At 51.4% G+C, this 12,957-nt stretch overlaps 1 protein-coding gene across 4 annotated transcripts in view; it reads right to left on the bottom strand.

Annotated features, from left to right (window-relative positions):
- Positions 1-360: 360 nt before the first annotated feature.
- The window catches only part of ADIPOR2 (adiponectin receptor 2), a 45,171-nt gene continuing 32,574 nt past the window's right edge, over positions 361-12,957 (bottom strand). For 3 of the 4 annotated variants that reach the window (XM_056517883.1, XM_056517884.1, XM_056517881.1), the window contains exons 3-7: positions 8,338-8,457; positions 8,052-8,223; positions 6,198-6,384; positions 5,640-6,114; positions 361-2,294 (exon numbers count right to left, since the gene is read on the bottom strand). In XM_056517883.1, coding sequence (XP_056373858.1) covers positions 2,166-2,294; positions 5,640-6,114; positions 6,198-6,384; positions 8,052-8,223; positions 8,338-8,457 — 1,083 coding nt within the window. In that variant the 3' untranslated portion in view covers positions 361-2,165. The remainder of the gene's footprint in view (positions 2,295-5,639; positions 6,115-6,197; positions 6,385-8,051; positions 8,224-8,337; positions 8,458-12,957) is intronic. The other variant, XM_056517882.1, reaches the window with a different exon arrangement.

Below are 12,957 nucleotides of genomic sequence, written 5' to 3'. Positions count from 1 at the left end.
GAGCACTGTGGTCAGACTGGAAAGAATTCTAAAAGAAATAATCCTTCCAGTACTGTATAATACAGAGGAAGTTGTAAGATTTTTATATAGAAGTCATTTACAAATCTGTTTAACTTTCTGGCCCCAGTTGAACTGAAAAAAATAAAATTTGTTTTCCACTGGAGTTTAAGGGGTTATAAGGACTGCATGCAGTACTAGTTTTCCCCAGAAGGTGTCTCCTCTTAGAAATACCCGTAAGTGACCACCAGGTGGCAGCAATGTTATGATTTTAGTGTTGAGGACAATGACTTCTATTTTACTCACATCCCTCCCGCCCCACATGGCGTCCAGAACGTGATGAATGACGCGGAGGCGGCCGAAGACTTTAAATTGCTCTTTTTTATTGAACAGAAAGTGAATAATACAGTGAGAATTCAGAATGAACCCCGAAGTCTCTGCCCCTCCCCCCTTACCCAATGTGCTTCGCTGCTTCTCACAGTAAATGAGTATTAACAAGGCCACTAATATCTGAGTATAGAAGCGTAGAGTGCGACCCGACCACAAGGACTGGGGACACGGGGGCACGTGCTGTGTGCCCCCCCCAGTACATGAGAGAGAATAGAATAAGGCTTCCCGGCAGCTCCGCCCATGAGGGGACAAGCCTAACTATGGCAAGTACCCCTCCCAGCCTGCGGGGGCAGCACCACATTACAGAGCCCATTAGAAGCGAGGTCCATAACTCCCAGACATCAGTATTAAAAAGTTTTTGTCCAACAGTATAAGGCAAAACCCCCCGGGGGCCCATTCTGGGCTCCTCCATCTTTTACTTCCTCCTGTAATGTGATGCGGCCCTAGCACACTCCACGGGCTGGAAACACTTGACATTTCCACTACTACTCTCATCCTCCATTTCTTTCCCAAACAACCCAGCTTCTCACGGGCCCTGTACAGATGTTGTAAACCCCCAAGTTCCTGGCGATGTCTACTACACGAATGGTATGGACGGTCAATAGAAACCAGATCTTCAGTCATCCTCTGGGGCGGGGACCTGGGTCTGCGTGGGCGGGGACCTGGGTCTGCGTGGGCGGGCCGTTATATCTGTAGATAACCTCCTGTACGCGCCCGATACCTGGACAACTCCTACCGAGTCCTGAGATCATTTTATAGAAAAAAAAAATCTTCAAACCTCACCCATTGCTGGAGCGGAATCTTACGGTACTTCCCCACCCCCGAAGAACAAATAATTGTTTTTTTTCCTCACCACTTAATTTTAGGGGGGGGGGGGGGGGAGCCGCCACTCCTGTAAAAACATGGGGGGCTGTAATCAGACACGTAATAAGGGTCAGCTGACTCGGGAATTGACGCATCAATACAGTGTATAAATCCAGAAGAGCCCGCCCAGCAGTAGGGGGCGCCAACCTTGACACCAATCGCCATCATGGTGACTGCCCCAGCCGTGTGCAAATCCGTCCAGAACAGTGAATGGTACAAATTCTTCTTACACAATAGAATTTTTTATGTATATTTTTTTTTTTATTATCCCCAACTCCTTAACTTTTCAAAAATGTCTAGGTTTTTTTTGTGTTTTATTTATTTTTTTTATATTTTTTTAGTTTAGTTTTGTTTTTTAAACAGAAAATTAGAAAGTTTTTTTTATTATTTACATCAAATTCTCACTGACTGCTCCTCGGATCTTCTCAGAAATGTGGAGAACAAGAACAGAAAAAAAAAAGATTTTTCTTCTATGGAGATGTTAGAGGAAGAAAAATTTTTTTCTCAGAAAAATTTTATCCAGAAGTGGAAGAAAACAAATACGGAAGTGTTTACACCATGGGATAGCCACGCCCAAAGGGGTGGAGCCTCCCGCTTCATGGGAAGCCCAAGCAGTGAGCAGAATTTGAGCCAAAGTCAGTGCAGGAGAGACCGTAGATCCCGCCGCCCACCCCCCCCACCCAAAATGGAAAGGGTTAAAGATACGTGACCCCCTCCCCAGGAATAAATAGACATCATACACTTGGTATTTGAGGTAAGATTGTTAGGTGCCACAGTCTGTCTGGGACTTGTTGTGTATCTGCCGGGGTTGTCTCCTCTGTCCCTCACATGGTGGTTGGGGAAGGTCCTGTCCTCCAAACCATCCTGTGCGGTAGATGATCTTGTGCTGCGCGCCCTCTATGGCGGCGAGATCCTCACAGCACCTCCTGGGCCGCGCAGCCGCCTCCCACAGTGAAGCGGAATTCCTGCAGGTTGGAGACTCCATGGAAATGGACAAACGCTCCGGCCACAACGAAGATATGGAACAGCTGGTGAGAGTGGAACTGAGGAGAGAAGAGGCGGCATGGCTTAGATACCGGCGGCAGGCAGGGGGGGCGTCTGGGCCTCACATACAGGCGGCAGGCAGGGGGGGCGTCTGGGCCTCAGATACCGGCGGCAGGCAGGGGGGGCGTCTGGGCCTCACATACAGGCGGCAGGCAGGGGGGGCGTCTGGGCCTCACATACAGGCGGCAGGCAGGGGGGCGTCTGGGCCTCACATACAGGCGGCAGGCAGGGGGGCGTCTGGGCCTCACATACAGGCGGCAGGCAGGGGGGCGTCTGGGCCTCACATACAGGCGGCAGGCAGGGGGGCGTCTGGGCCTCACATACAGGCGGCAGGCAGGGCGGGGCCTCACATACAGGCGGCAGGCAGGGCGGGGCCTCACATACAGGCGGCAGGCAGGGGGGGGGCCTCACATACAGGCGGCAGGCAGGGGGGGCCTCACATACAGGCGGCAGGCAGGGGGGGGCCTCACATACAGGCGGCAGGCAGGGGGGGGGCCTCACATACAGGCGGCAGGCAGGGGGGGGCCTCACATACAGGCGGCAGGCAGGGGGGGGGGCCTCACATACAGGCGGCAGGCAGGGGGGGGGGCCTCACATACAGGCGGCAGGCAGGGGGGCGTCTGGGCCTCACATACAGGCGGCAGGCAGGGGGGCGTCTGGGCCTCACATACAGGCGGCAGGCAGGGGGGCGTCTGGGCCTCACATACAGGCGGCAGGCAGGGGGGCGTCTGGGCCTCACATACAGGCGGCAGGCAGGGGGGCGTCTGGGCCTCACATACAGGCGGCAGGCAGGGGGGCGTCTGGGCCTCACATACAGGCGGCAGGCAGGGGGGCGTCTGGGCCTCACATACAGGCGGCAGGCAGGGGGGCGTCTGGGCCTCACATACAGGCGGCAGGCAGGGGGGCGTCTGGGCCTCACATACAGGCGGCAGGCAGGGGGGCGTCTGGGCCTCACATACAGGCGGCAGGCAGGGGGGCGTCTGGGCCTCACATACAGGCGGCAGGCAGGGGGGCGTCTGGGCCTCACATACAGGCGGCAGGCAGGGGGGCGTCTGGGCCTCACATACAGGCGGCAGGCAGGGGGGCGTCTGGGCCTCACATACAGGCGGCAGGCAGGGGGGCGTCTGGGCCTCACATACAGGCGGCAGGCAGGGGGGCGTCTGGGCCTCACATACAGGCGGCAGGCAGGGGGGCGTCTGGGCCTCACATACAGGCGGCAGGCAGGGGGGCGTCTGGGCCTCACATACAGGCGGCAGGCAGGGGGGCGTCTGGGCCTCACATACAGGCGGCAGGCAGGGGGGCGTCTGGGCCTCACATACAGGCGGCAGGCAGGGGGGCGTCTGGGCCTCACATACAGGCGGCAGGCAGGGGGGCGTCTGGGCCTCACATACAGGCGGCAGGCAGGGGGGCGTCTGGGCCTCACATACAGGCGGCAGGCAGGGGGGCGTCTGGGCCTCACATACAGGCGGCAGGCAGGGGGCGTCTGGGCCTCACATACAGGCGGCAGGCAGGGGGGCGTCTGGGCCTCACATACAGGCGGCAGGCAGGGGGGCGTCTGGGCCTCACATTCAGGCGGCAGGCAGGGGGGCGTCTGGGCCTCACATACAGGCGGCAGGCAGGGGGGCGTCTGGGCCTCACATACAGGCGGCAGGCAGGGGGGCGTCTGGGCCTCACATACAGGCGGCAGGCAGGGGGGCGTCTGGGCCTCACATACAGGCGGCAGGCAGGGGGCGTCTGGGCCTCACATACAGGCGGCAGGCAGGGGGGCGTCTGGGCCTCACATACAGGCGGCAGGCAGGGGGGCGTCTGGGCCTCACATACAGGCGGCAGGCAGGGGGGCGTCTGGGCCTCACATACAGGCGGCAGGCAGGGGGGCGTCTGGGCCTCACATACAGGCGGCAGGCAGGGGGGCGTCTGGGCCTCACATACAGGCGGCAGGCAGGGGGGCGTCTGGGCCTCACATACAGGCGGCAGGCAGGGGGGCGTCTGGGCCTCACATACAGGCGGCAGGCAGGGGGGCGTCTGGGCCTCACATACAGGCGGCAGGCAGGGGGGCGTCTGGGCCTCACATACAGGCGGCAGGCAGGGGGGCGTCTGGGCCTCACATACAGGCGGCAGGCAGGGGGGCGTCTGGGCCTCACATACAGGCGGCAGGCAGGGGGGCGTCTGGGCCTCACATACAGGCGGCAGGCAGGGGGGCGTCTGGGCCTCACATACAGGCGGCAGGCAGGGGGGCGTCTGGGCCTCACATACAGGCGGCAGGCAGGGGGGCGTCTGGGCCTCACATACAGGCGGCAGGCAGGGGGGCGTCTGGGCCTCACATACAGGCGGCAGGCAGGGGGGCGTCTGGGCCTCACATACAGGCGGCAGGCAGGGGGGCGTCTGGGCCTCACATACAGGCGGCAGGCAGGGGGGCGTCTGGGCCTCACATACAGGCGGCAGGCAGGGGGGCGTCGGGGCCTCACATACAGGCGGCAGGCAGGGGGGCGGCGGGGCCTCACATACAGGCGGCAGGCAGGGGGGCGGCGGGGCCTCACATACAGGCGGCAGGCAGGGCGGGGCCTCACATACAGGCGGCAGGCAGGGCGGGGCCTCACATACAGGCGGCAGGCAGGGCGGGGCCTCACATACAGGCGGCAGGCAGGGCGGGGCCTCACATACAGGCGGCAGGCAGGGCGGGGCCTCACATACAGGCGGCAGGCAGGAGGGGGCCTCACATACAGGCGGCAGGCAGGGGGGGGCCTCACATACAGGCGGCAGGCAGGAGGGGGCCTCACATACAGGCGGCAGGCAGGAGGGGGCCTCACATACAGGCGGCAGGCAGGGGGGGGGCCTCACATACAGGCGGCAGGCAGGGGGGGCCTCACATACAGGCGGCAGGCAGGGGGGGCCTCACATACAGGCGGCAGGCAGGGGGGGCCTCACATACAGGCGGCAGGCAGGGGGGGCCTCACATACAGGCGGCAGGCAGGGGGGGCCTCACATACAGGCGGCAGGCAGGGGGGGGGCCTCACATACAGGCGGCAGGCAGGGGGGGGCCTCACATACAGGCGGCAGGCAGGGGGGGGCCTCACATACAGGCGGCAGGCAGGGGGGCGTCTGGGCCTCACATACAGGCGGCAGGCAGGAGGGGGCCTCACATACAGGCGGCAGGCAGGGGGGGGCCTCACATACAGGCGGCAGGCAGGGGGGGGCCTCACATACAGGCGGCAGGCAGGGGGGGGCCTCACATACAGGCAGATGATTATAATAAATAAATTCCTACACAGACATGTGACATCATTCTCCAATCACGGCCCGATGCCCACAAGTCCATCACAACAGAGCAGAATGTTACTACTCACCCAAATATCGCACTTTCCGGGGAAGAATCGCTCGGGGATACGGGCAGCGTACAGGAGGGCACCTGTGATATACAGGGAGGCCATGAGGACGAGCCAACCAATCTGCCCCATGGTGGCGGCTTTCAGGAACCCCTCTGAGATGACGAAGTGTAGAGTGGGGATAATGCCACTGAGGCCCAGTCCAATAAATACCCCTATGGGGGAGAGAAGAAAGAAGTCAGGTGACCCTACATTTGGCACATACGTGGGGACAGCAATGTATGATTGGCAGATGCCCGGGCACTCACCCGCTCTGACACCACGGTATTGTGGGGTGGCAAACAGATCCCACTGGGAGACTACGATGGCGGCGATGCCCAGGACGATGATGATGATCAAGTAGATGAAACATGGCTGCGGGTTGCAGTAAAAGGAGTAGTAGAGCCAGGGAACGAAGCTGCCCATGATGAGGAGGGCGATACCGGAATAATCCAATCTACAGAAGGAGGAGGAGATTGTGAGGGGGGACGGGTCATCAATATGGCGGCTGACACCAGAGAGCAATCGCTGGCTACTTACTTGGAGAAGACACGAGACACCCCCTCCGAATGGCAGTAAACGGTGTGAAAGAGCCAGGAGAAGGACAGGCAGAGGATGGCGCCCAGGAAGAAGAAGCCGAACACCACCTTCTCCTGCACCGGCGCCACGAACGCCATGTTGGGCCGGAACATGTAGAAGATGCCGAGGCAAAGGAAGAAAACGCAGCCTGCAGTGAAAGAGCAGCACAAGGTCAGTGTGAACCTAAGGGGGGGCGCCGATACTTGTGCAGTCTGTCGGGGATTTCTATTATATACCCGGCTCTTAAAGGGGTACTCCGGTGGAAATTTTTTATTTTTTTTATGAATTGGTGCCAGAAAGTTAAACAGATTTGTAAATTACTTCTATTAAAAAATCTTTCATCCTTCCAGTACTTATTAGCAGCTGTATACTACAGAGGAAATTCTATTATTTTTTTAATTTCTTCTTTGTCTTTGACAGAGGTGTCAGCAGAGAGCACTGTGGACGTGTCAGGAACTGTCCAGAGCAGCATAGGTTTTTGTATGAGGATTTTCTCCTGCTGTGGACAGTTCCAGATACGGACATCAGGTGTCAGCAGAGAGCACTGTGGACAAGACAAAACAAGAATTTCCTCTGTACCATACAGCTGCTAATAAGTACTGGAAGGGTAAAGATTTTTTTAATAGAAGTCATTTACAAATCTATTTAACTTTCTGGCACCAGTTGATAGAATTTTTATATTATATAATTTTTATATATATATTAGGGATCGACAGATATCTATAATCGGTGGAGGTTAGGGCCGATAGCCGATAACTTATACCGATATTCCGGTATAAGTTATTGGCTATTTATCCCCCCGCGACACCGCTGCAGTGCATTGATTTAAAGCGGGCGCTTTAAATCAATGCACTGCAGTGGCTTTTGCGGTGCCATAGGCCTCCACCGCCACCACCCGCTTCTCTCCCCCTACCTGTCCGGGGGTCCTGAGACCTATCACCGCCACCGCTCCACGCCCGCTACTGCCCCCCCCCCATCCCCGGTTTTATAATTACCTGTTCCCGGGGTCCACTCTACATCTGGCTCCGGAGGCGTTGTCCTGAGCAGTCACTGTGCGCACTGATGGTGACGTCACGTCGCGCACGTCACTCGTCATTGCGCACAGCGTAACACAGGACGCAGCAGGAGCCAGAAGTAGCGTGGACCCCGGGAACAGGTAATTATAAAACCGGGGATGGGGGAGGCAATGGGGCTGGGGCAGTGTGTCGGGGGGGGCCATCTCGGTGCGGCGGGCGGTCGCGGTGCGGGGCATTATTGGCAAGGTAATTGCCGATAATGCCCAAAATCGTGATTATCGGCGATATATATATGCAATGAGACACAGCAAATGAGGCATCAGAGATCCAGGATATTAAAGAATGGCTTCGGAGTTTATTCCACAAAGTGAATGTGCAACGTTTCGGCGTGAAGCCTTTGTCAAGCATGTTCACGCCAAAACGTTGCAGATTCACTTTGTGGAATAAAGTCAGCAAATGAGGCGTCAGAGATCCAGGATATTAAAGAATGGCTTCCGTGTCTCATTGCTGCTATGGACTTTTTTCCAGCCATGCCAGGCTGGTATTGACACGTGCAATAGTCAGATAGTGGCGAGTGCTGAACCCTGATTTTTTTTTTAAAGAAATATATATATATATATATATATATATATATATATATATATATATATATATATATATATTTAATTTTTTTTATTAAAAAATAAATAAATTACATATATCTCTATTTCTATCTCCCACCGGAGTTCCCCTTTAATGGGACAGTCAGGGAGGTTGTGGGGTCCTGAGAGGCCAAGGCTGGTAGTAGTAGCGCCATTACCTAGTAAGTGGGTCCAGATGTTGCCCGTCTCTGTGTGTATTCTGAAGATGCTTTTGAAGCAGGCCCTGAAGGAAGGCATCGGCGGGCGGTGCCCGTGCAGCAGGTAATCGTTATCCTTCAGCCAATCGGGTAACACGTCGTGAGGAATGACCCGCCACCGCCCCTCCCACACCTACAACATGAAGGGAGGAGACATATAAAGATCCCAGCAGTAACGGTTATTAGAGAGATTGTCCCGCCGAGAACGCCAAAACTACACCTCAGGAATGGAACACGGGCGTCTTACCTTACAGACAAACTCCTCCATCCTCTCCATGGCGTGATGGGCCTGCAGGAGAGGAGCCATTCCCATGAAGCCTTCATCTTCCGGGGCCGCTTCTTCTACTGCGTCACTTTCCTCCGGTGTCTGCAAAAAAGAACAAAAAAAACGAAAACTTTACTCAATGTGGAACATAAATGAGCAATTTATCACGTTATCTATAAGGCGCAGCGATGACATAACACAGGGTTTCCCAACCAGGGTGCCTGCAGCTGTGGCCAAACTACAACTCTCAGCATGCCCGGACAGCCGTTGGCTGTCCGGGCATGCTGGGAGTTGTAGTTTGGCCACAGCTGGAGGCACCCTGGTTGGGAAACACTGACCTATAATTTTGTGAAGACGTGAGGAGACAAACCTTACACTCCAGCTTCCATTAACAGGCGTTGTTGGATTAGAGAAACATGGCCGCCATCCTCCCGGGAGGGGGGGGGGGGGGGGGTGGTTGTTGCAGAATTGAAGGACAAACACAGAACTATATCAGTGACATTGAAAGAGGCCCCCCCCCCCCACAGGGACATGTGCTCACACTTCCAGGAACTGCATTAGTGTCCGCGGACGTGTACAAAACATTACACGGAGCGAAAATCTCTATATACATGTACAAGAACCGCAGACCGAGCCATTAATACCGCCCCATATGGAAGAGGAGAACACGGCCACCAAGATGTCTGCTGGGAAATATACAGGAGGAGGACAGGAAATATCTATAATATATACAGAGAGCGAGGACGAATATCACATGACCAACATTATCTGTATACAAGAATATAACTACTATAATACTGCTCCTATATACAAGAATATAACTACTATAATACTGCTCCTATATACAAGAATATAATTACTATAATACTGCCTCCTATATACAAGAATATAACTACTATAATACTGCTCCTACATACAAGAATATAACTACTATAATACTGCCTCCTATATACAAGAATATAACTACTATAATACTGCCTCCTATATACAAGAATATAACTACTATAATACTGCTCCTACATACAAGAATATAACTACTATAATACTGCCTCCTATATACAAGAATATAACTACTATAATACTGCCTCCTATATACAAGAATATAACTACTATAATACTGCTCCTATATATACGAATATAACTACTATAATACTGCCCCCTATATACAAGAATATAACTACTATAATACTACCCCTATATACAAGAATATAACTACTATAATACTGCCTCCTATATACAAGAATATAACTACTATAATACTGCCTCCTATATACAAGAATATAACTACTATAATACTGCCTCCTAAATACAAGAATATAACTACTATAATACTGCTCCTATATACAAGAATATAACTACTATAATACTGCCCCCTATATACAAGAATATAACTACTATAATACTGCCCCCTATATACAAGAATATAACTACTATAATACAGCCCCCTATATACAAGAATATAACTACTATAATACAGCCCCCTATATACAAGAATATAACTACTATAATACAGCCCCCTATATACAAGAATATAACTACTATAATACTGCCCCCTATATACAAGAATATAACTACTATAATACTGCCCCTATATACAAGAATATAACTACTATAATACTGCCCCTATATACAAGAATATAACTACTATAATACTGCTCCTATATACAAGAATATAACTACTATAATACTGCCCCTATATACAAGAATATAACTACTATAATACTGCCCCTATATACAAGAATATAACTACTATAATACTGCCCCTATATACAAAAATATAACTACTATAATACTGCCCCTATATACAAAAATATAACTACTATAATACTGCCCCTATATACAAAAATATAACTACTATAATACTGCCCCTATATACAAAAATATAACTACTATAATACTGCCCCTATATACAAGAATATAACTACTATAATACTGCCCCTATATACAAGAATATAACTACTATAATACTGCTCCTATATACAAGAATATAACTACTATAATACTGCTCCTATATACAAGAATATAACTACTATAATACTGCCCCTATATACAAGAATATAACTACTATAATACTGCCCCTATATACAAGAATATAACTACTATAATACTACCCCTATATACAAGAATATAACTACTATAATACTGCCCCTATATACAAGAATATAACTACTATAATACTGCCCCTATATACAAGAATATAACTACTATAATACTGCTCCTATATACAAGAATATAACTACTATAATACTGCCTCCTATATACAAGAATATAACTACTATAATACTGCCTCCTATATACAAGAATATAACTACTATAATACTGCCCCTATATACAAGAATATAACTACTATAATACTGCTCCTATATACAAGAATATAACTACTATAATACTGCTTCTATATACAATTATATATCTACTATAATACTGCCTCCTATATACAAGAATATAACTACTATAATACTGCTCCTATATACAAGAATATAACTACTATAATACTGCTCCTATATACAAGAATATAACTACTATAATACTGCCCCCTATATACAAGAATATAACTACTATAATACTGCTCCTATATACAAGAATATAACTACTGTAATACTGCTCCTATATACAAGAATATAACTACTATAATACTGCCTCCTATATACAAGAATATAACTACTATAATACTGCTCCTATATACAAGAATATAACTACTATAATACTGCTCCTATATACAAGAATATAACTACTATAATACTACCCCCTATATACAAGAATATAACTACTATAATACTGCTCCTATATACAAGAATATAACTACTATAATACTGCTCCCTATATACAAGAATATAACTACTATAATACTGCCTCCTATATACAAGAATATAACTACTATAATACTGCCCCTATATACAAGAATATAACTACTATAATACTGCTCCTATATACAAGAATATAACTACTATAATACTGCTTCTATATACAATTATATATCTACTATAATACTGCCTCCTATATACAAGAATATATCTACTATAATACTGCTCCTATATACAAGAATATAACTACTATAATACTGCTCCCTATATACAAGAATATATCTACTATAATACTATACTATGTAGCACAGAGGAAATATTTCTACCGCCTCCTGGCGTGTGACTTACAGACATATGATCAGTGTTATGGGATCAGGTGTCAGTATATAATCCTATTCACTGCTCTTTGCCTAGTAGGTGACAGGTGTGTGACGGTCGCACTTAGTGGTGTGATGTGTCAGGTTTGGTCTCCTCCCCTCCAGTATAATAATCCTATGACGCTCTGATGATTGGAATGACAGTACATATACACACACACACACACACACAGGTGGCAGCACTATAATAAGTGGCGCCCCTACAGACCGTCCATCACCCCCCACCAGCCTCTCTGTAGGTTTTATTATATCAATATTTACAGTAGAAATTAGACTGAGTATTAGTGAAGCCGTTCTATTACATCGGATCTGTATTCCCTACTGGTGAACTGCAAGTCCCAGCACAGCTGTCAGGAGGGGCCCCAGGGGCTGATGTCACCGGAGCCGTAAGAATCCTGCACGATATTCACAGACTCCCCCATCAATTAGAGGAGGAAAATAAGCAGCAATATCCTGAGAATACCGCAGGGAGAAGCAGCGGTGATGTACTACAATTATACTGCAACGATGGAAACAAACAACGGAGACACAAGAGGAGGGAGGAGGAGGAGCAGGGCCGGGGAGGAGGAGGAGGAAGACCAGAGCCGGGGAGGAGGAGGAGGAGGAAGACCAGAGGAGCAGGGCCGAGGAGGAGGAGGAGGAAGACCAGAGGAGCAGGGCCGGGGAGGAGGAGGAGGAGGAGGAAGACCAGAGGAGCAGGGCCGAGGAGGAGGAGGAAGACCAGAGGAGCAGGACCGAGGAGGAGGAGGAAGACTGGAGGAGCAGGGCCGAGGAGGGAAACCAGGAGGAGCAGGAGGAGGAAGACCAGGAGGAGGAGGAAGACCAGAGGAGCAGGGCCGAGGAGGGAGACCAGGAGGAGGAAGACCAGGAGGAGGAGGAAGACCAGAGGAGCAGGGCCGGGGAGGAGGAGAAGGAAGACCAGAGGAGCAGGGCCGGGGAGGAGGAGAAGGAAGACCAGAGGAGCAGGGCCGGGGAGGAGGAGAAGGAAGACCAGAGGAGCAGGGCCGGGGAGGAGGAGAAGGAAGACCAGAGGAGCAGGGCCGAGGAGGAGGAGGAAGACCGGAGGAGCAGGGCCGGGGAGGAGGAGAAGGAAGACCAGAGGAGCAGGGCCGAGGAGGAGGAGGAAGACCGGAGGAGCAGGGCCGAGGAGGAGGAGAAGGAAGACCAGAGGAGCAGGGCCGAGGAGGGAGACCAGGAGGAGCAGGAGGAGGAAGACCAGAGGAGCAGGCCGGGGAGGAGGAGGAAGACTGTAGGAACAGGCTGGAGGAAGGATGGGAGGGAGACGGGCAGCACAGTGACACGATGTGACCCCTCCGCCTGCACTGGACTCCTGCATTATTAATCTGCTCTGGTGCTTATTCACATTTACTGGAATCTTATTGCATCAGTCACAACCAGCAGGACACGATGACATCATACGG

Source organism: Hyla sarda, chromosome 4, assembly GCF_029499605.1.
Source record: "Hyla sarda isolate aHylSar1 chromosome 4, aHylSar1.hap1, whole genome shotgun sequence".
Lineage (NCBI taxonomy): Eukaryota > Metazoa > Chordata > Amphibia > Anura > Hylidae > Hyla > Hyla sarda.
The sequence above is the reverse complement of the archived record's forward strand: the minus strand, read 5'-3'. Positions and strand labels throughout refer to the sequence as shown.